The sequence below is a fragment of the Pteronotus mesoamericanus genome, unplaced genomic scaffold (assembly GCF_021234165.1).
Source record: "Pteronotus mesoamericanus isolate MK-2021 breed Mesoamerican mustached bat unplaced genomic scaffold, CSHL_Meso_final contig_50, whole genome shotgun sequence".
Lineage (NCBI taxonomy): Eukaryota > Metazoa > Chordata > Mammalia > Chiroptera > Mormoopidae > Pteronotus > Pteronotus mesoamericanus.
The window spans coordinates 27,400,516-27,425,293 of NW_026555186.1; the positions used below are offsets into that span (position 1 = coordinate 27,400,516).

The 24,778-nt window shown below is 35.3% G+C and overlaps 1 protein-coding gene across 2 annotated transcripts in view; it reads right to left on the bottom strand.

The window, feature by feature from the left end:
• The window catches only part of GFM2 (GTP dependent ribosome recycling factor mitochondrial 2), a 76,959-nt gene that overhangs the window by 41,452 nt on the left and 10,729 nt on the right, over window positions 1-24,778 (bottom strand). For both annotated transcript variants that reach the window (XR_008529546.1, XM_054578493.1), the window contains exons 6-11: window positions 15,713-15,838; window positions 14,966-15,054; window positions 8,605-8,693; window positions 6,803-6,863; window positions 6,368-6,547; window positions 2,109-2,189 (exon numbers count right to left, since the gene is read on the bottom strand). Coding sequence is in view for 1 of the 2 variants with exons in the window: in XM_054578493.1 (XP_054434468.1) it covers window positions 2,109-2,189; window positions 6,368-6,547; window positions 6,803-6,863; window positions 8,605-8,693; window positions 14,966-15,054; window positions 15,713-15,838 (626 nt within the window). In the remaining variant the exon portion in view is untranslated. The remainder of the gene's footprint in view (window positions 1-2,108; window positions 2,190-6,367; window positions 6,548-6,802; window positions 6,864-8,604; window positions 8,694-14,965; window positions 15,055-15,712; window positions 15,839-24,778) is intronic.

The following is a 24,778-nucleotide window of genomic DNA, read 5'->3' on the forward strand; positions in this document are numbered from 1 at the left end:
CACAGTGTATTGGTCTCACCGAAATATCTCAGAATTAGATGTCTTTCCTAACCAACCATGTAAAACAGCATTCCTCACACATTACCATTATTCTTTATGGCCTTATTCTTCATTTTTCTTTATAACATTAATCATTCCCTGGTATATTAAATATATTTATTAGTTTATTGTCTGCCTCCCTTCCACTAAAATATAAAATTTATATATGATCATAGTAAGGTCCGATGAGAACACTGCTAAATCCCCAGAAACAAAAAAAGTGCTTAAAATAAAGTAGGTATTTGAAAATATTTCTTGAAAAAGAGTTAATATACTTGCAATTTAACCTTGTTAATCTATTAGAGAAACTGGTAAGAAATTATAGTTATAAATACGAGTTACAATTTTTCCAAATGAATTGGATCCATATTAAATAAAACCCAAAAGAAAATGAGAAATCAAAGTAGAACAAATTTTTCAAAAGACCTCAAAAACCAAGAAAAGCTTGAGTGTACTTCTAAGCTACGGATAAGAGAAATGGTGGGTCAATTCCACTTTAAACTGTAAGCTCTTCGAAAACAGAAATAATGTTACGTGACTGTACAGTATAATAACCATCACACTTAAGCATTCAAATGCTAAACAATAAAGAATGTTAAAATTATGGCATTTCATTCAAAAGAAAAATATTTTTTTCCCATTTCAAATCACTTTAAATGGCTTAAAATTAATCTATAGATCTCGTGTTTTTCTTTAATTCTTTTTGGGGAATATAACTAAGTAAACTTGTTGGGCTCATCTTGGACTCTACTGGGTTGGCCAAAATGTTCGTTTGTTTTTTTTGCATAAGATGGCTCCAGTAGCGCTTAGTGGTCTTTAACTTTATTTAAAACAATTTTGTTAGATTATATTGTGACAGCTTTCATACCACCATGAATTTTAAAAAAGCTTATCAAAATTGGTGATTTTTTGTGTAGCCATTTTATTATTGAAGGTGGAAGAAAACATACATTTTCAGCATATTATGCTTTATTATTTCCAGAAAGGAAGAAACACAACAGAAATGCAGAAAAAAATAGATAATAGTTTGTGCAGTATATGAAGAAGGTGCTGTGACTGATTGAATTTGTCAAAAATGGTTTATGAAGTTTCATGCTGGAGATTTCTCACTGGATGATGCTCCAGTTAGGTAGACAGTTAAAGTTGACAGCGATCAACTTTAGTGATCAAATTGAGATATTAATTGAGAACAATCAATGTTATACCACTTAGGAGGTAGCTGACATACTCAAAATATCCAAATCAATAAAGTTATTGGTGAAAATAAAAAATGTGTCTTCTATTTTATGGAAAAAACTAAATGGACTTTTTGGCCAATCCAATATTATACACATTACCACTTAAAACACTTTCTTTGGTAACTCTTATGTTTCATGAAGGAAGGAAAACAAAGAGTAAGTTTGCCAAATTCATGGAGAAATGTGCCTGGAAAGGGAAAAAAGAAACAAAGAAACGAAGAGAGAGAGAAAAAGAGGAATGTCTTGAAGAAATCTGTCATAATTCAATTATTATCAGTATTTTGCTTGCCTAGTCTCTGGTTTAATATTTTTTCAAAAGAAAACAAACAAACAAACAAATAAAAACACCTGCAATAAGTTTCCACTAAAATTAAAACAGATTCAGAAAAAACATGTTCTGATTAAAATGATCATTGTAGTAGTTTGAAAAGCTAGTAATTTTTAAATACAAATTTCTACCTGTGATTTCCCTAAAAATACCCACAGAAATGATCACAATGAAGAGAAAAGGCTGAGAATAAACAATTAACTTCTGACTCAATACAAGTAAAAAAAGATTCAATTTCTAATTTTGTAAAGTATATCCAAAAGTAGTAAATTGCTGCCATTATTAAGTTCCTGTGTATCAGCAGTAGCTCTACCTTTATGTTCTCCTACTTTTTAAGTAAGTCAACATTTTGTGTTAATAGTAACTTTATCTTAATTTTTTTACTAATGTTTAAGTCAACATAGTTTCCAATGCTATGCAAAGTTGGAGAAAAAAAAAAACAGAGAAAGCAAGCATTACAAATTAGTAAAGCTTGGTCACGGTAAATGAATAATAAAATTTACCTTTTCAGCTGGTACCAAATCAAAGTTTTCACTAAATTCTCCTAAAACCAAGTCAGCAAATTCATCATCCAAATCTGCAACCTATAAAGAAAGGCTTTTATTTAGTTCTATGACTTGCATTTATTGTCCAACTATTACCTTAAGTCTAAATACCATAAAAATATATTTTCCAAATATTTCAAGATAGCAACATGACCTAAGTTATCCAGGCCAAGGACCTCTTCCTATCTTCTAAAAGAGAGTTTTTCTTTCAAAGAAAATAAAGTGCTATCTACTCAGTGCTCAAAAGAAATAAAAGAAAATGCACAATTCACAGCCAATGATAACTTACACAGTGGATTGCTGTTTTTAGATAAATATGGGGGTCTTAGTTCATAAAAAGGTTTTACCTGGTGTACCTCTAATATTCCAAATGTTCACAAGATATCCTAAGACAGTCAAACCAAAAGAACTAATCTTACTTTAAGTAATGCTGCACTGAAGAAATACATCTAAATTGGCGGGGGCGGGGGGGGTCATACACATAATTTCAATAATAAAAATGCAATTATCTAATTCGCATTCTTTCCATAAGCATTTGCCATTATGAAATATAAGAATTGAGCTGACAATTCAATAAAATTTGCAAGAGTTCAAAATAGTACATAGGAACAAAACTTGCAAACTTGGTGAGAAAAACACACTTTTAACAGCTAGCAATAGCAAAAATGTACCAAACCATCCTCCTGAAAAGCAGCCTATGAAATGGTTAAGCACAGCTTCTGGAGTCAAACTGCCTGGAAATGATTCCACTACTTGATAAATTATTCAAAAATTTGGCCAAGTTATGTTACCACCTCTCTTTTCCTTGGGTACTCAAGGAGATAATACTAGTACCTACCTCATGGGGATATTGAGAAGATTAAATAGCCAATTCTAATTTGCCCCAAAATACAGTAGCATAGAAAAAATATTATTTATTATTTTCACTGTTCTCTTGTAGGACACAAGACATTGATTCCTATCCACACAAATCTTAATCTCTAATTTTTTAAAAAGATATGTATTTGTGGTATAACATAATGTGAACATAACATAAAATTTACCATCTTAATCATTTCTAAGTGAACAGACTAGTATAGTAACAGCGATGTAAAACTAATCTCCAGAACCTTTTCATCTCACAAAACCAAAACTACAGACTCATATAATGACTCTTTGTCATTTTCCCTTTCCCAGAGCCTGGCAGCTATCATTCTACCTCCTATCTCAATAAATTGGACTTCTATAGACATCTCATATAAGTGGAATCATATAGTTTGTCTTTTTGTGATTGGCTTATTTTAATTAGCAATTTAGTGTTTTCAAGTTTCATTAATAATGCATGTATCAGAATTTCCTTCCTTTTCAATGTTGAATAATATTTCATTGTGTGTATGTACCACATTTTATTTATTCATTCATCTATTGATAAACATCTTCCACCTTTTCCCTATTGTAAATAATGCTATGAACAAGGCTGTGCAAATATTTCTTTGAGACCCTGCTTTCAATTCTTTTGGATATATACCCAGAAGTGGAATTGCCATATCATATGTTAATTCTATTTTCAATTTTCTAAGGAACCACCATACTGTTTTTCACAGAGGTTCCACCATTCTCATTCCCACCAACAATGCAAAAGGGTTACAATTTCTCCACATCCTTACAATACTTATTTTATTTTTTTGATAGTAACCATCCTAACAGGTGTGATGTGATGTTACTATTTCTATACATAAACATGTATTGTTTGTAATTAGCACTTTATTACCTACTAATGTATATAATGAATATAAAATTTGAGCCTTTCATGTTCTAGAACAATGAGACATACATGCAAGTTTACGTGGGCTCCTCAACTAGATTATAAAATCCTTCTTAGGTTTATTCTGATAGCCCCTTTGTTAAAATAAAACAAAACTTCAAAGGAGAACTAATTAGGTACCCAATTACTGATTAATAAATGTCAATTCCACTTTTATTCTATGTGCCCTCCCCATAAATTTGAGAAGCAGTATGGCAAAGTGAGTAAGTGTCTCTAGATTGAGACATATATGGGTTCAGATTCCAGCTCCGCTATTCATTAGCTATATGACAACTTATTCAAGCATTGTAAGCCTCTGTTCCCTCACCTGTAAAATGGGGCTAATATAGGCTGTTGTGAGAATTAAATAATATATATAAAGCATTTAAACTAGATCATAGGTCTTCAATAACTATTTTCCAATAATAAAAATATTAATGATCATTATGCTAATGATAAAGTTGATACTATATATTATAATGGAAAATAATTACTTCAAAAATAACTTCATATAAAAGGTGAATGAAAAAAATTAATTATGAGATCTATTTTGATCAGTTTACTTTAGAAATAAAAAAATCAGAGTTCAGCCCTGGTCTGTGTGGCTCAGTTGGTTGAGGTGTCAACCCATACAAAGAAAGGTCGTGGGGTTTGATTCCCGGTCAGGACACAAGCCTAGGTTGAGGATTCAGTCCCTGGTTGAAGTACGCGCAGGAGGCAACCAATTGATGTTTCTCTCTCACATCAATGTTTCTCTCTTTCTTAAATCAATAAACAAAAAATAAGTGAATTAAAAAACAAAAAAAGAATATCAAATAGTTCAGACTCAAATGTTCTACTCTAACATAAAATTCAGGGAGTTTATTTAAGGTATGCTTTACTTATTGTTCTACATACTAATGATATCTTATAATATTGGGTTGGCCAAAAGTCCATTTAGTTTTTTCTGTAAAATAAAAGACATTTTTCATTTTTACCAATAATTTTATTGATTTGGATATTTTTAGTATGTTGACTATCTCTCGTGTGGTAAAACATTGGTTGTTTTCATTAATGTCTCAATTAGGTTACTATCAACTTCAATGGGTCTACCCAACCATGGAGCGTTATCCAGTAAGAAATCTCCAGCATGTAACTTCACAAGCCACTTTTGACACATTCAGTCAGTCACAGCACTTTCTCCATATACTGCACAAATCTTTTTTTGCATTTCAGTTGCATTTTTACCTTTCCTGAAATAATAAAGCATAATATGCTGAAAACGTTGCATTTTCTTCCATCTTCAATGTTAAAATGGCTACATAAAAATTCACCAATTTTGGTAAGTTTTTTTTCCAATGGACACCGATAATGAGAGCTGTCATAAAACAATCTAACAAAATTGTTTCAAATGAAGTTAAAGACAACTAAGCACTACTAGAGCCATCTTACAGAAAAAAATCCAAACTTTTTGGCAAACCCAATATTAACAATATTACTATTTTCTATTAAAATTTCTAAGGTGGCCCTGCCTGGTGTGGCTCAGTGGACTGAATGCTGGCCTGTGAACCAGAGGGTCACTGGTTCGATTCCCAGTCAGGGCACATGCCTGAGTTGCTGGCCAGGTCCCCAGTAGGGGGCGCACAATTGGCAACCAAGCATTGATGTTTCTCTTTCTCCCTCACTTCCCCTCTCTCTAAAAATAAATGAATAAAACCTTTAAAAAATTTTTTGAAGGGGGATGAGGTCTAAAATTATATATGAACCATAAAATTGAGAGTTTTAAAATTTTCTAAATAATATGATATTTGGTCAGGTAAAAGATGGACATACCCTTTGACCCACAATTTCACTGCTAGGTTTAACTTTAAACAAATTTTTGCTTTTGTGCACAAGGAGATACATACAAAGATGCTCATAGCTATAGTGTTTGTAACAGCAAAAAAAGAGATAACAACCTCACAGGTCATCCACAGGAAAAGAGACAATAAGTTGTGGTACAATCATATACTGACACATTACATAAGACTAATAATGAGTGAAGTATAACTACATATAACAACATGGATGAATCTCCAACATAATGTTGAACAATTTAATAAAATACAAAAACTATCATTCCACTTATATAAAGTTCAAAACCATATAAAAAACTTAGTTATTTAATGATACATACATTTGTAGTAAACTGTGAAGAAAAGCAAATGAAAGATAAACTCTATAATCAATATAGTGATTGGGGGTAAATAATCAGTGGAACAGGAGCTGGCACATGGAAATTCAAGAGTATTGTGAATGTTCTATTTCTTAAGCTGGCTGATGTATATATTGGTGTTCATGTCAATATTCTTAACTTTACATGTTCTAATACATAATTTCATATTAAATTTCACAAAAACATTTTTAAAAATTTCTAAATACTTATGCATTTTTAAACCAAAAGAATTTATTTTACTTGTTCAATTAAGGCATTCCTTGCTTCAGTTGTCTCCTTCAGCAATTTAGGATCACTCGTTTCTGAGAGGGGTTTTCTCTCAAAGTCTTTTCCATCATCTGAATTGGGATTCCAAAGAAGTTTTTCTTTGCTTACTACATCCACCACTCCTTTGAAATTTTTGGCTTCACCAATTGGTAACTACAAATCAAAGTAAGATTAACATTATCAAGTGATCACTCAATTAGAACAGCATTGGTAATAAATCTTATCCTTCCCTACTTTCCCATATATGGCCATTATTATTACCATAATCTTACCTATTTTTATTTATACCCCAATTTCTTCCAAATAGGACTTGAGAAAGCTTCAGAAATGTATATGTCACAATAAAATAAACTGATGAGGAAACTGAGGAGCTGTTATTATTAATCAACCAAATATGAATCAACCAACCTGTAAAAGTAAAGGCTTTGCCTTCAACTTCTCTCTGATGCTTTCAACTGCATAGTTAAAACTGTAGAAAGCAAAATAATTACATAGCAGTTAAAAAATGTTAAGATTTTAAAAACAAGTTTAAGAACACACTCTAAAATTATAACCCTTATCACAGTTTCTAGTATTCACTTCACAGTTTTCCATAGGACATCTTGAATAAAATTTTACTGTCAATTTCAGATAACAGTAATTGAGTATATACCAGAATCCCACCACACAGGTTATTTAGGGTATTATCATTGTTAGCTTGACCTTAACTGAGTTTGAGGTTAAGGTTACCTGAATTGATCAAGTTCACAGGTAATAAATTGCAATTAGGATTCACATGCAAGATTTGTGATTACAAGCCAAGAAATCTTCTAATAACTGCACTTGCTTTTACACATGGCTACCAGCTTTCTTCCAAGAGTAAGTCTAATTTTTCTATACTTTTATCTTAGGCATTCTTTAAAAAAAAAAAAAGATTTTATTTATTTATTTTCAGAGAGGGGGGGAGGGAGAAAGAGAGGGAGAGAAATATCAGTGTGTGGTTGCCTCTTGAGCGCCCCCTACTGGGGACCTGGCCCATAACACAGGTATGTGCCCTGACTGGGAATCGAACCCGTGACACTTTGGTTTGCAGGCTAGCACTCAATCCACTGAGCCACACCAGCCAGGGCTATCGTAGGCATTCTTAATATCATCTGCTACACTGTTCATTTCTGTGCTAACACCAGGGTTGGCTGCCCTTTGCACACATGTCATCTTTGGCACAGAGGTTCACTTATTCTGGTCCCAATGTCTTTGACCAGCCTAGTATCTAGTTACTTCCCTTTCCATCATCATAGGTGCTATAAGTCAGGAAAAGTAGTATTTTCATCTACCTCAAGGAACTCCAAACAGAAAAGTATCAGAACTTGAGGCCCAAACACTTTGAAGGTTGTGCTGTTATTAATCAAAAGTCCTTTAAACCAACAGCCTTAAAATCACTGTCAAGAGTTACATAAACACAAAGCATACTGTGTGGTTTTAAGGACAAAATTGTTTGTTTCTGCCACTCTCACATGACAGACCAGGATCTCTCCCTATCACATTTCCCTAGAATCCTTTATATTCTTGATTCTCCCTCTTTCATATTTTCTCCAAACCCTTCACATATTCTTGATATTCCAAATTCTGAATTATATTCTCAGAATAATATATCATTTTGAATTACCACTCTATAAGTCTCTAAGCATTACCACAACATTTCAGCATTAACTCTTGCCCTACATGCAGGTCTTAAAACATTTATCTATCTTCTCCTCTCCCAGTTCCCTTCTATGGAGAGCATATTACCCAGTAGCTAAAGAAAAACCAGGGGACAAGGAAGATCATGGTTCTCTGAGGCACCTACAGAAAATAATACTCTAACCTCTACACTGATAGGGAGCACCATACCTTTAGCAATATGTACAGGGACTGCACCATACTGCTCTAAATAGAACCAATGGAAAACAGCAAGACATTATACTGCCACAATCCTAGAAAATGGAATATAGTCTCTCTGTATTAGAATCAGAATGGCTCATAACCTTATCAGCTCTTTATTAATCTCACATTATTACTTAACCTATGAATGAATTAAGATGCTTTTTTAAAAAACTGAACTAAATAGAGATTTCATGGATTATTTATACTCTATAGGGAATAGCTATTTCTAAATTTAAGTTACAATTCATTAAAAGCTCAAGTTGTATTCTTACTTTGACAAGCCAAAGAAACACATTTTACATAAATACCTTGCTCCAGTTTTGTCCATCTTGTTTAAAAAACAGATTCGAGGTATCTGGTGTTTATCAGCTTGCCTCCATACTGTGAGAGTTTGTGCCTAAAGCAAAGCACATATTGGACAAAAATATCTGTTACTACACATGAAATAAAGAGATCTAAGGCTCTGTTATAACATGGAATTGGGCCTTTTTATAGCACAGAATTAGCCACACTGTACTTAAACTTCCACAGTCATTCTTTCGCTTTCAGGTTAACACAGCTAAGAATGTAACTAAGTGTGATGGAAAGTATGCTTCAAACTCAGAATAACACTTTGGGTGAACTAGGTTGCCACACAAAGAGAATTGACACCTGGGAGGTAACAAGAGTCATGGAAAGAGGACTTAACCAAGAATCAGATTTACTTTTTGTTTGGCTTCACCTCACACAACACTGTACTTGTGTGTTCTGATCTGTGAAACACAGACTTTCATCTTAACTCAGACAGTTGTGATTTTAAAAGAATAGAGATATATCATAAAAACGCTATTGAGATTAAAAAAATCACCTATCTCTCCTGTGACAATTTAAATGTTTATGTAAATTACAGAAGATGTAAGGGGGGAAAATATGCCAATACCTGTATTTATAAACTGCAATTCTCATAAACTTTTCTCTTTGACTTATTTTAATTCTACTTTTTGTACACATTAGATATAAATAGTCTATTATACATCTGTGCCTACTGGAGTCTAGTGGAGCCTTGAAGCAGAGCATAAAAAGCCTAATGTGCTCTCGTTAGTTAAAATTAAAGCCCGTCTATAATTTGATAGCTTTATTAGGTAAAATTTATACATGTACATAGCTAATATACAATAAAAATATACAGCTTTTAAGTGAGTTCTGATAAATGAATACACTCATATAATTACTATCCCAATCAAGATATAGAAGATACAGGACCTAAGAAATGTTTCTTATGTCCCATTCCCCCAGAAGCAACCTATTCTGATTTATTTTTTTAATTGTGTATTTTCCATCACCATTTATCCCCCGATACCCTCCTCCCCCACTGCAATCACCACACTGTTGTCCATGTCCACGAGTCCTTTCTCCTTTTTGCCCAATCCATCTACCCTCTAACCACCCCCACCCCATAGCTGTCATCTGCTCTCCATTTTTGAGTCTGTCTCTGTTTTGCTTATTAGTTCAGTGTGTTGATTAGATTCCACATATGAGTGAAATTATATAGTATGTCTTTCTCTGACTGGCTTATTTCACTTAGCATAATGTTCTCCAGGTCCATCCATGCTGTCGCAAACGGTAAATTTTTCTTCTCTTCTGTATTTGAGCAGTATTCCATTGTGTAAATGTCCCAAAGTTGTTTTGTCCACTCATCTATTGATGGACACTGGGCTGCGTCTATATCTTGGTGATTGTAAAAAACACTGCAATAAACATAGGGGTGCTTATGTTCTTTTGAATTAATACTTTGGGTTTTATTTGGATATATTCTCACAAGTAGGATTGCTGGGTATATGGCAATCCCATTTTTAATTTTTTGAGGTTATCTCCATACTGCTTTCCACAGTGGCTGCACCAATCTGCATTTCCACCAACAGCACAAAAGGGTTCTCCTTTCTCCACATCCTCGCCAGCACTTGTTGTTTGTTGATGTATTGATAGCAGTTATTCTGACAGGTATGAGGTGATATCTCAATGTGGTTTTAATTTGTATTTCTCTGATGATTAGTGAGGTTGAGCATCTTTTTATGTCTATTGCCATCTGTATGTCCTCTTTGAAGAAGTATCTATTCAGGTCCTTTGTTCATTTTTTAATTGGGTTATTTTTTTTGGTGTTGAGTTTTATGAGCTCTTCATAAATTTTGGATATTAACCCCTCATCAAATGTAGCGGTGAATATTACATAGGATGTCTTTATTTTGTTGATGGTTTCCTTTGCTGTGCAAAACCTTGTTAGTTTGATGTCCCATTTGTTTATTTTTCTTTGTTTCCCTTGCCTGAGGAGATACATCAGATAAAATATTGCTACCAGCATTGCCCAAGATTTTGCTTTTCTTCTAGGGTTTTTATGGTTTCATTTCTAATATTTGAGCCTTTAATCCATTTTGAATTTATTCTTGTGTATTGTGTCAGAAGGAGGTCCAGTTTTATTTTTCTGCATGTATCTGTTCAGTTTTTCCAACACCATTTATTGAATACACTATCTTTAGCTCATTGTATGTGCTTGCTTCCTTTGTCAAATATTAATTGACTATAAGTGTGGGTTTACTTCTGGGCTCTCTATTCTGTTCTATTGATCTATGTCTTGTTTTAATGCCAGTACCAGGCTGTTTTGATTACTATGACCTTATAGCATAGTTTGATATTAGATAGTGTGATTCCTCCAACTTTGTTCTTCTTTTTTAGGATCACTCTTGCTATGTGGGGCCTTTTGTGATTCCATATAAATTTTTGCAATATTTGTTCTAGGTCTGTGAAATATGTCATTGGAATCTTGATAGGAACTGGGCTGAACATACAGATTGCTTTGGGTAGGATGGACATTTTAATGATGTTAATTCTTCTATCCATGAACATAGTATGTGCTTCCAATTACTAGTATCCTCTTCAGTTTCTTTTTCAGTGTCTTATCCTTTTCCAAGCACAGGTCTTTTATATCCTTGGTTAGCTTTATCCCTAGGTATTTCATTCTTTTTTGAAGCAGTTGTGAATGGAATTGTTTTCTTAAATTCCCTTTCTGGTAGTTCATTACTGGCATATAAAAATGCAACTGATTTCTGGATATTAATTTTGTATCCTATTTTGCTGAATGCATTTATCAGTTCTAGTATTTTCTTGGTGGAATCTTTAGGGTTCTCTATGTACAGTATCTGTCACCATAGATTCATTCTACCTATTCTTGAATCTCATATAAATAACATGGTTTCTTTCACTCAACATGCTTGTGGCAATTATTCATATTGTTGGGTATACTGGCTCACTCATTTTTATTGATAAATTCCCTTGTATAAAAGTACTAGTTTGTGTTTTTAATCCATCTGTAGAGGCACATGGGCTGTTTTTAGTTTGAAGTTATTATGAATTTAGCTGCCATAAGCATTCTTAACACGTCTTTGATGGACATATTTTCATTTCCTTGGGTAAAGACATAGGAATAAAATTACTGGGTTATAAAACAGGTGTATATTTTACTATATTACAAACTGCCAAATAGTCTTCCAAAGTGACTATAATATTTTATAGTCCCACCAACAATGTATGAGTTCTAGTTGCTCCACATCCTCAACCAACATTGGCCTTCATTCTTATTGAGTCATTCTTGTGGGTGTTAAATGGTCTTTTTTTGTCATTTTAATTTGTATTTCCCCTTTGACCAATGAGACTGAGCATCATCTCATGTGCTTATTCAGTGAAGTTATACATTCAAGTAGTTTGTACATTTTTAAATTTGCACTGTTTGTTTTTATTATTGATTTGTAGTTCTTCATATATTCTACAAATCCTTGGTCATACACATGCATTTTGAGAATTTCAGCACATACTTCCTAAGATAATGATTTCACCCACATAATCAATAGTGTTACTGCACTCAGGAAATTCAGCATTCATGTAGTCATTTTTCCTCTAGAAGCTATATAAATTTAGCTTAACACTGTGATCCACTCCTAACTAATTTTTGATTATAGTGAAATTTTGGTGGTAGGAGGGAATATATTATAAATTTCCCCAAAACAAATTTAAAAAAATTTAAAAAAACAAAACTCCCATCATTCCACCAGCTACCTAAGACTGTTTCACAAAAAAGAGCCTCCTATGTCAAAAATTTACCTTCCTATTCCAGCATATTTCAATCTAAAAATAATGCAATCTGTCTGAATGATTAAGTGTCAAATGTATATAAAGAAGTTATAATGACAGGATGAAACCATTAGGAAATGAAGTGACTCAGAAAGAAATAGAAATAACAGAGTTTAATCAACCTTGGATCTCATGTCAGGCTTTATATCAAGCAAATGTCACTGTCAGAGATCCTTAGGCAGGGCATTTAGCAACTGCTTATTTACCTCCCTCCCAACTTTTCATGTTGAAAAATTTCAAATCTAGGCAACAAGTGAAAGAAGAGTACAATAAATGCACATGTCCCCTTTATCTAGATTCACCAAATATTAACATTTTGGCACACTTGGTTTTTCTTTTTTTTCTACAAACACATGCATATGCACACATTATACATGCATGGTGGCTGTGAAAAGTGCCACCTAGATCTGCTATGAAGAGCATAATTAACTGATGGCCCCAACTGCTGCCCTTTTAGATCTACCATTATGTTCTCTCAAGGCCCAGCTTCTTGTGGGCTGTTCCTAAATCATGAGTGAAGTCATCAGAAGTACAAATATAGGCCTGTTCTTGAGAGACAAGGGACTCCTCTAACCAGTGGCTCTGGCTCCAGGGCTCCTCACCAGTTTAGCCAAACCCTTTTTGGAATCGTGCTGCAGTCTGACACTCTACCTACACAATCCTCCTTCCTTCCCGTTCTCTTTATAAATGTCAAACGTGCCCTGTGATCTGAATGCTTTCTCCTACTTTTCTCATTTCTCCCTTATTCTTTACAGGGTTTCTCCCTATTTAATCTCCTACACATTTAAATTCATCATGTCATCTACTGTTCAAAAGTACCCAAACTAATACCATGTGTGTGTAAGAGAGAGACAGTGGGGGCTTAACTGAGAGTAAGGTATAGATATCATGACATTTCATTTCTAATACTTTAGTATGTATTTCCTAAGATACAGGCATTCTCTAACATATCCAATTATAATGATCACATTCAGAATTTAAGTTGACACAACACATATATTCACAATAGTTTATATTCAAATTTCTCTGCTTTCCCCAATGATGTCCTTTGTAACTTTCTTTTTGGATCCAGGATCATGCTAAAGATCATATATTACATTTAGTTTTCTTGTCTCTCTAGAATCCTTTAATCTAAAACAGCTCCCCTAGCCCTGACTGGTGTGGCTCAGTTGGTTGGAGCGTTGTCTTATAGACCAAAGGGTTGGGTTGTGGTTTGATTCCCTAGTCAGGGAGCTTACCCAGGCTGCGGAATCAATACCCGATTGTGGCATGTATAAAAAAGGCAATTGATTGATGTTTCTCTCACACATCGATGTCTCTTTCTCTCTGTCTCTGCTTCTCTCTCTTTTCCTCCCTCTCTCCCTCTCTCTCCAAGCAATGAAAAGATGTCATCAGGTGAAGATAAAAATTGTTTTTTTTTTAATGAACAATTTTCCAATTTTTAACTTCACCCACAATTACTCATTTTCCTTACATTAAAAATACATTTCAATTTCTGAAAAGTCCTGGTCATTTGTTTTGCAGAATGTCTTTCAGTTTAGATTTAATTGTTTTTCTCATGATTATATTTGTACCAAACGTTTTTGCCAGGAATACAAAATAAGATATGTTGTCCTTAGTGCATCTTATCAGGCATCAATTTGTCCAATTTTGGGGATGTTAGTTTTGACCACTTCATTAAGATATTACTTTTAGTAATTTTAAGATTAGAAGAACTAACATGAGTTCTATATAAAACCATTCTTGAGCTAAGACAAATGAGGTACCAGCTAATGAGAGCATAACTAACCCCAGTAGCAATAATTTATTATAAATCCATTTTCAAGATTTATTCAAGAAGCTTCATATTAACTGTTGGGAAACAATTCTTCATGGGCCTCTGACATTTCTACATGTTTTGTAAGAAGAGGCACTGAATGCTTTTGTTCTGGACTATATTTTCAAGGATGTTTGTATAGTGAGCATCATAGAAAAATATGAACAGTGTCTTTCTTCCGAGCAAAGAGCAGACATTTTCTAAGGACAGGTTCCTCAGTGTATGCAGCTGTCACCTGACTCCCTTCAGGTCACCCTGAGGGACCTACGTAGGGGAACCAGCACAAGAAAATGCTGATACTCTGGTTATCGCTATTTCTGTGACTAATAACATCTTTTATCTCTGACTCAGGAGGCTTGTTTCTTCTGCTAGAATCCATAAAACTATGGTATGCTAACTTGTTAGCAAGAAAATAAGGTAGAATCTCAGGCCCTTCATAGTTCAACACTACCTTTCATATTTTGTACAGAAAAGCAAACGTATTTTCCTTTTACAATGAAATATCTGAGATCACATATAGAAACCATCTCAATATTAAATTCCAAATCCTATAAATCATAATTTGATTTATATCAGCTTACCAAAAAAAAAAAAAAAGGGGGTTATAGTTAAACTAAATCTGATACATTATACCTAAAAAAAAAAAAATCATGCTGTTCTATCTTTATCTTACTTTGGCAATTTTTGTTTACCTCTACACCAGCAGAGGCATCAAATACAGCCACCGCACCATCTAACACTCTCAGGCAGCGCTCAACCTCCAAAGTAAAATCCACATGACCTAAGAAAAGATGAAAAATATAACATTTAAAATCTTAAAAGAAAATTTAAAAAAAGTATGACTCAGCAATCCCACTTTTAGTATATAACTAAAAGAATTGAAAGGAGAGTATCAAAAAGATATTTGCACACCTATGTTCATAGCAGCACTATTCACAATAGCCAAAAGATGGCAGCAACCCTAATGTCTACTGATAGATGAACAGTATATATATAACGTGTTAAATATGTACAACAGAATACTACGCAGTCTTAAAAAGGAAGGACATACTGTCACGTACAGCATGAATGAACCTTGAAGGACTTTATGTAAGTGACATAAGGCAGTCTACAGAACAAATACTGTATGATTCTACTTATGTTAGGTATCTAAATTAGTCAATTCCATAGATATAGAACATACCAGGAGTGGTAGGAGGGGAACAAAAAAGAATAGTTATTTAATGGGAATAGAGTCTCAGTTCTGCAAAATGAAAAAGTTCTGGAGTTCTGTATCACAACAATGTCAATATACTTAACACTGCTAAACTGTACACTTAAAAATGGTTAAGATGGTAATTTTAGAATATATGTTTTCTACCACAATTAGACAAAAACACACAAACAAACAAAAACCTCAAATGATGCAACATCCCTGCATTGCTGTAACATCGCCATACCTGGTGTATCAATTAGATTGACTCTATACCCCTTCCAATCAAATGTAACAGCAGCTGATTGAATAGTAATGCCTCTTTCTCGCTCTTGAGTCATGAAATCTGTCACTGTGTCTCCATCATCAACATCTAACCAGGAAAAAAAATGACATACTTAGATTTAATTGCAATTGTATTTTCTTGCTATCTGATATCTATCTGACAACTTAATTGACTTTAAACACATTATCTGTAAAATATTTGGTTTAATATTTAGAGCCCGTAATCCTTCTCTAAATAAATCCTTGTTCTAGAAAAACCCTTTTTTGCAAGATTAGTAATTTTCCCATAAAAAATATTTTTTCTATAACTAAGATTAAAATCTGTTTAAATATTTTAATTTTACTGAACCATACACTTCTTTCACTTTTTTCTAGTATAACTTTCCTTATCTCTTCTTTATCTGATATTCCTTACACCTGATTTCTTGATCAAAAGCAGAGCAGTGCAATGAAAGAGCACAATCAGAGCTAGATTTAGATCCCAAACTAAGTTACTTAAGCTAGTTTGTAAAAGCAGGCTAATAAAGCCAAACTTGCTGAGTTGTTACAAGAATAAAACAAGACTATATATAAAGTACCTAGCTCAGTAAATGTTAAGTAAATGGTAGCTATATGGGAAAATGGAGAAAAAATTCCTCTCAAGTTATCCTTTACAAACTCTTCTCATTACTAAATTTTAAAAAAGGCGGGGGGAGGGGGGTGGAATCAAAGTCTTAGTAGAACTTCTACAGCATAAAGTCATGGATTAAGTTTATCCTCATAACCCAAATGGTTACTGAAATTAATCTGCAATAAAACTCTTTTTAAAAATTAATTTATTTTTTTCAATTAGTTATATTCAATACTATTTCTGTATTAACTGCAGGTGTACAGCATAGTGGTTAGACAATCATATACTTTACAAAGCATTCCCCCCAATATTTCTAGTACCATCTGACACAATATATAGTTATTAGAGTAGTATTGACTATATTCCCTACGCTATACTTTACATGCCCATGACTATTTTATAACTACCAATTTGTAGTTTTTAATCCCTTTACCTTTTTCACCCAGTCCCCTAACCTACCTTCCCCTAAAATTCTTAATTTACACATTTTATTCTGATTAAATTTATACAGTAAAAGAAATGAAAAAGAGGACTCCCAGTCAAGGTGGCACAGTAGGTAAACGCTGTGCTTGCCTCCTTCCTTGACATCAAAATTACAACTAAATTATAGAACACCCATCACTGAGAACAACCTGATGACTAGCTGATGACAAGCTGAACAGAATCCTATACCTAAGGATATAAAGTAAAAGCCATGTTGACACTGATGGGTTGATGGGGGAGGAGACACAGAATGGGCAGGTCCCACACCCACGGAGGCCCCCTGAGAAGCCAGGAGTCCCAGCCCCACACGAGGCTCCCTAGGCCAGGGCTCCAGTGCCAGTAATAGGAGTCCCCATCATATATGGCTGTGAAACCAGCAGGGATTGTGTCCAAGTAAGATGGAGGATGGCTGGAGAGCTAGGGATCCCCTTGAGGGGCCTACTCGAGGACTCGCTTGCTCACAAACTCCCTTGCTCTGGGCTCCAACACAGGGGCAGCAGCTTGAAAAGCACCAGGGACACACGGGGAGGAACTAAATTGACTAGCATTAGGGCAAGGGCTGAGGGCTGAAAGAGGAGGGATTGGACAGCTCTCTCTGGAGATGGAAGTGCTGGCACCACTGTTCTTTTGATGAACCCACCCCCACCCAGCAGAATCAGCACAGGCAGGAACCAAACCTGTTCTCCATTAACCTGGCTAATACCTCTTGCCCTGCCCTGGAGATTCCCTGAGACTCCACCTACCCAACTTGCACACCCAACCAAATCTCTCCCAGCAGCTTTTAAAACAAGTGGCCTGCCTTCCTGCCTCAGCTCAAGCTGCAGACTCTCCTAAAATCTTTCAAAAGTCCAAAATCCCTGAACAAGCAGCAGCTGGCCTTGTTGTGCTCTGAACCTCTGATTAAGTGGCTCCAAGCCCGCACAAATGGTGACTGGTCTCAACCTGCACTGCAACTTCCATCAGGTGACCCCAAGCCTGGCATAAACTGTGACCAGCCCTGCTTTAGAACACAGCTTCAACTAAGTGGCCACAAGCCCAGCACAAGTAGCAGCTGGCCTTGGTTCTCATCATGGGGTCGACCAAAGGGTCCCAAGCCCAGACTTGTGGCAGACAGTCTAGGTTCACAGCACAGCCTCTCCAAAATGCCTCTAAGCCCACACAAATGACAGCCAACCACAGACTACTGTGCAGCTTCTACCAGATGACCCAAGTCGGGCACAAGCTGCAGCTGACCTTGTCTGGCATCAGAGTCCCTGCCAAGAGCTTCAAGACCCAACACATCTGGTTGCCAGCTTCAAACCACGGGAGCACCACCCAACTTGCTCCACAAAAGACACACAAGAAAGGTGAAGTTGGCTGTCACCACAGCCCCACTAAAGTGACTCCTGCTCCATGGGGTCAATACCTGCATAGCAGCCCCTCTGCTGTAGTCAGTCATGGCCACCCCTCACAGGTAGTCAGCCTGAGGGCCAATCCCAGCCATGGATGTGCCAACAGCAATCAAGATTCAACTACAACAGGAAGGCACACACAACCTATACATGGGACACCCTTAATGCACCTGGCCCAGGTGACCAGAAAGATTGCACCAATGGGGCATACAGGACACCTACTATATAAGCCACTGTACCAAGACTGGGAGTGGTAGCAGATCTCCCAACATAGAAACAAACACATAGAGTCAGCAAAAATGAAGAGACAAACATGTCCCAAATGAAAGAACAGGAAAAAACTCCAGAAAAAAAAAAACCTAAATGAAATGTAGACAAGCAATCTATCAGATGCAGAGTTCAAAACACTTGTTATAAGGATTCTCACTGAACTTAGGGGAAGAATAGATGAACTCAGGGAGAACTTCAACAAAGAGGTAGAAAACAAACAAAAATACCTATCAGAAATGAAGAATATGATAACTGAAATAAAGAATACATTAGAGGGAATCAACAGCAGATTAGATGAAGACAAGGTAGCAGAAAATACCTGACTAAAACAGCAAAAAGAAAAAGGGTTTAAATAAATAAGGGTAGTTTAAGGGACCTCTGGGACAACATCAAGTGTACCAACATTTGCATCATAGAAGTACCAGAAGAAGAGAGTAAGCAAGGGATTAAGAACCTATTTGAAGAAAGGACAGAAAACTTCTCTAACCTGGTGAAAGAAATAGACATAACTCCAAAACAAGATGAACACAAAGAGGCTCACACCAAGGCACATCATAATTAAAATGCCAAAGGTTAAAGACAAAGAGAGAATCTTAAAAGCACTTAGTTACTTAAGAGAAAAAAGCACTTAAGAGAAAAGCAGTTAATTACCTACAAGGAAGCACCCAAAGGACTGTCAGCTGATTTCTCAACAGAAACTTTGCAGGCCAAAAGGGACTGGCATGAAATACTCAAAGTGATGAAAAGCAAGGAACTACAAGCAAGACTACTCTATACAGCAAGACTATCACTTTGATTGAAAAAGAGAGATAAAGAGCTCCCCAGACAAGTAAAAGCTAAAGGAGTTCATCACCAATAAACCAGTATTACAGGAAATGGTAACAGAACTTCTAAAAGCAAAAAGGAAAAAAATCAAAACTATGAATAAGGGCAGTGATGTCAGCAACATGGCAGCATGAGAGAGGAACTCTAGGTATCTCCCCTTGAAGTTATAAGTTGGACAGCTATAATTCAACAAAGGATTCCCTTTTCAATACACAAACATGTCTGAGAGATCTATGCATTAAGACCTCTGAGGATGGGCTCATTGGTTACCAGAGTGAACATGGAAGAGGGATGGGGAAAAAGGACGGAGATTGAAACTGCACACAGACTGGTGCTTGTTGCAGCCCCAGTGAATGCTATAGCAGTGAAGGGTGTGGATGCAGCCCCAGCTGAGCAGACCAGACCAGAGGGACGAAGGTGATATCAGACCTGGGTGGCTGGTACACATTGAGGATGAACCCAGGGTCAGAGGCAGGGGAGCTGTGCAAAAGGTGACAACATTCCACACTCTGCCATCACTAGGATCCTCAGACAAAGGAACCCCTACTCCCAACCTCCCGTGGCCTGCCGAGCTGTAAAATCCACACTTGACAGATCACAAAAGGCCAGAAAAAACTTTCCAGCATAAGTGGCCTGTACTCATTGCTGCTAAAACCACTGGAAAGACCAGAGCTACAGATTCATGAACTTGCCTCCCCCAGCCCTCCCCTGCCCCACCCATTGGGTGGCAGAGGCTGTACCCTTCGGCTGCAGAAAGGCTGCACTGGGTACACAAAGGCCAGGACACCCATCCCCTGCTGCTTCCCTACATGTGGATGGTGTCCTGAGATGGAAGCAACTGAGCTGTAAAGGGAACCCCCACTTGCTCAGGGAATATAGGGAATCTTCCATGGCCCAGGCAACACTATCCCCACAGAGATCCCAGAAGGCCCAGAAGTGCATAGAAGAGAAAATTTTAAAAAACTTGTGATTCAGCACCACCAACTGGAAAACAAAAGAAAGACCTCTACTATAAACTGCTAAAGAGTGGAGTCAAATACTTAAAATAAAAGCAAGCTAGAAAGAAAAATTTCATTCTCACAAATGCCCAGGCAGAGAAATAATCTATCAAGCACAATAAGTAACAAAGGTTACAAGGGAGTTCAGAAAGGAAATGAAAAATCTCCATAAAGTAAACTTAAAGACATGGAAGGCTGATTTAAATGATAGAGAATGCAAGATTGCAGTTCTAAGAAAACTCAACATTACTAGAACTCAGAAACATAATTGAACAAACTCAGAAATAAAATCAATAAACAAAAGGAGTACTTCACTAAAGACACTGAAATTATAAAAAAGAAACAAACAAAATCCTGGAGCTGAAGAACTCAAGAAATGAGATGAAGAATGAACCAGCTTAGGAAATAGAGCAGACCACATAGAAGAAATTAGTCACATAGAAGACAGAAATCTAGAAATGACTCAGGTGGAAGAAGAGAACCGAGAAAGAAAAGAAAGAAAAGAAGAGAAAAAAGAAAAAAGAAAAAAGAAAACTTAAGTCTACAAGAACCATCTGACTCCATTAGAAAGAGGGATATAAATATAATGGATATACCAGAAAGAAGAGTCACAGAAGGAAACAACCTAATCAAACAAATAATCGATAGCTTTCCAAATCGGTGGAAAGAACTGGATCCTTGACTCCAAGAAACTAATAGGACACCTAATTATCTCAACCGAAAAAGTACACTATACTAAAACTGTCAAAAAATTAATGACAAAGAAAACAATTTTTAACGCAGCCAGGGGAAAGAAGACAGTAACCTACAAAGAAATCCCAATAGATAATCATCAGATTTTTCAGCAGAAACCCTACACATTTATGAGAGAATGGAGTCAAGCATTCAAATTATTGAGAGAGAGAAATCACCAACCAAGAATAATATATCCAGCAAAGTTATCCTTTAGAGATGAAAGAGAAGTAAAGACACACGTATTTCCAGACATACATAAGTTAAGGGAATTTACCACAAGACCTGCATTACAGGAAATACTAAAGGTCATTCTACCTGAAACCAAAAGACTAAAGGATACAAAACTATGAGTAACATGACTAACAGAGAGACAGAAGCAGGAAACTGCAACCCTTGTTCAGCACAGAATATTAAACACTTAAATATAACATAATGGTTAAAGGAGGTAAACACATTTAAAAAAGAAGACAATAGCCATTGCAATATGGCAATGAACTCAAAAGTATAAGACAACAAAAAAATAAAAGAGGAGGGAATAAAGGACTAAACTTGCACAGGGGAATGGAGATAAAATGCAATCAGAAGAAAAAAACTGCTCTGGCTGGTATGGCTTAATTGATTGGAGTGTAATCCCATAATTGAAAGGTGGGTATGATTCCCGGCCAGGGCACATACCTTGGTTATGGGTTTAAATCCCCTGTCTGGGCACATATGAGCCCCAGCCCAGGAGTGTATGAAAGGCAACCAATCAGTGTTTCTCTCTCCCTCTCTCTCAAAAAGCAATAAAAAAAAAGTCCTTGACTGACACTAAAAAAAAATTTTAAAGAAGAAAAAGGATTACTGTATATATGAAACTTTATTTTGCATTAACCTAATGGTAACCACACACAAAAAATCTAGAACTGACACATAACATAAAAAATGAGAAAACACAGAAAAAAAAATCATAGAATACCACCAAGCTATTAACAGAAACACAAGAAAAAAGAAACAATGGTAACACAGCTACCTGAAAACAAAAGATAAAATGGCTATAGGAAATCCCCTATATTAATAATTATTCTAAATGTAAAAGGGTTGACATCATCTATTAAAAGGCACAGAGTAGGGGGTTAGACCTAAAACAAAAACCCAACTATATAAAGCTGCCTTCAGGAGACCCATCTCAGTTCCAAAGACAAGCAGACTCAAAGCAAAAGGGCAGAAAATGATACTCACAGCAAACAGCATCCACAGAAAAGAAGGTGTAGCCATACTTACATCTGACAAAATAGATTTCAAGGTAAAAAAAGTAACAAGAGACAAAAGTGGACAATTTTATAATGATTAAGGGGACAATATATCAAAAAGACATAACACATTAATATATGTGTATATGTACCCAACCTGGGAGCAGCAAAATATATAAAGCAACTACTAACAAAACTAAAAGGAGAAACTGACAAAAACTCACTGATAGTAAGGGACGTAAATATCCCATTTACAGGTATGAATAAATCATCCAAACAGTAAATCAATAAGGAAATATCAGCCTTGAATGACAAATCAGAGCAAATGGACATAATTGATATTTACAGACCTTTTCATTCCAGTATACCAGAATATACATTCTTTGGTAGTGCACATGGAACAGTCTCAAGGATAGATCATATGTTGAAAGAAAACTAGACTTAAATTCAAGACTAAAATCATACAAAGTATATTTGAAATTGGAAAACTACAAAAAGAAAGTGGGAAACTCACAGATATATGAAAATTAAATTATATGCTGCTAAACAATGACTGGATCAAGAAGAAATGAAATCAAAAGTTACATTGGGACAAATAAGAATGACAATACAACATATCAAAATTTCTGGGATACAGCAAAAGCAATGGTTGTAAGAGGGAAAGTTTGGCCCAGGCTGGTGTGGCTCAGTGGATTGAGCGCCAGCCTGCCAACTGAAAGGTCACCAATTCAACTCCCAGTCAGGGCACACGGTTGGGTTGCGGGCCGGGTCCCCAGCTGGGGGCGTGTGAGAGGCAACTGATGTATCTCTCACACATTGATGTTCCTCTCCCTTTCTTTCTTCCTCCCTTCCCCTCTCTCTAAAAGTACATAAATAAAATCTTAAGGAAAAAAAAGAGGAAAGTTTGTATCATTACAGTCCTACCTCAAGAAACAAGAATAATCTCAAATAAACAACCTAATATTTCACCATAAAGAACTAGAAAAAGAAAAGCAAAAAAGCCCAAAGTGAGATGAAAGGAACTAATGAAAATTAGAGCAGAATTTTTTTCAAAATAGAGAACAAAATGGCAATAGAAAAATTTATGCAAAAAAGAGCTGGTTCTTTGAAAAGATTAGTAACATTGACAAACCTCTGGTTAGACTTACTGAGGAAGAAAAAGAAAATACTCAAAGAAAATCAGAAATAAAAGAGAAGTTACAAAAGACACCACAGAAATACAAAGGAATGAATATATATGAATACTGTGAAAGGCTGTACACCACCAAATTCAATAAACTAGAAGAAATTGACAAGTTTGGTATAAGCTTCCTAGACTGAAATATGAAGAACTATTAAATATAAAGACTGACCAACAGTAAGAAAATTGAAAAAGTCACCAAGACTTCCCCAAAAGTAAACATCCAGGATCAGATGACTTCACAAGTGAATTCTACTACACATTCAAAGAATATCTATCCTTCTCAAAATCTTCCAAAAATTTTAAGAGACAATAGTTTCTAACTCATTTTATGAGGTAAACAGTGATACCAACACCTGGCAAGGATAAAATAAAATTTTAAAAAAAGAAAATTACGGACCAATATTTCTACTGAATATACTCAATATACTCAAAAATCCTAAACAAATCACTAGGGAATTGAACATAAAAATACACTGAAAGATGATATATATCACAATCAAAAGAGGTTCATTCCAGGGATGCAAGGATGATTCAACATACACAAATTGATCAATGTGAAGCACCACATTAACTAAATAAAAGATAAATATTATATGATTATATCAATAGATGCAGATAAAAAGCATTTGACAAGACGCAACATCCATTTAAGATTAAAACACCCAATAAAATGGCTATAGAAGGAAAATACCTCAATATAATAAAGCCCACATATATAGCAAACCCTCAGGTAATATCATACACAATGTAAAAAATTTTTCCCTAAGATCAGGAACAAGACAAGGATGCCCATTCTTACCACTGTTACTCAACACAGTACTGGAATTCCTAGAAAGAGCCATCAGGCAAGTGAAAGAAATAAAAGGCATCCAAACTGGGAATAAAGAAGTAAAAGTGTTACTTTTTACAGGTGGCATGATTCTTTATATGAGTACCCTAAAGACCCCACCAGAAAGCTAAACAAAGTTGCAGGATACAAAATCAACGTACAAAAATGAACTGTGTTTCTATATACTAACAATGAAATTTAAAAAGCAAAAAAAGAAATGAAAAAAAGAAAAAAATCCATTTGCAATTGCAACAAAAAGAATTAAAAACCTAGGAATAATCTTGAAGTATTTGAAAGACATGTACACTGAAAACTATTGCTGTAAGACATTATTAAAGGAAATTAAAGAAGACACAAGGAAATGAAGCTATCCCATATTCATGGACTGGAAAAATCAACATAGTTAAAATGGCCGTTATTACCCAAACCAATACAGATTTAATGCAATCCCCAATAAAATCCCAATGACATTTTT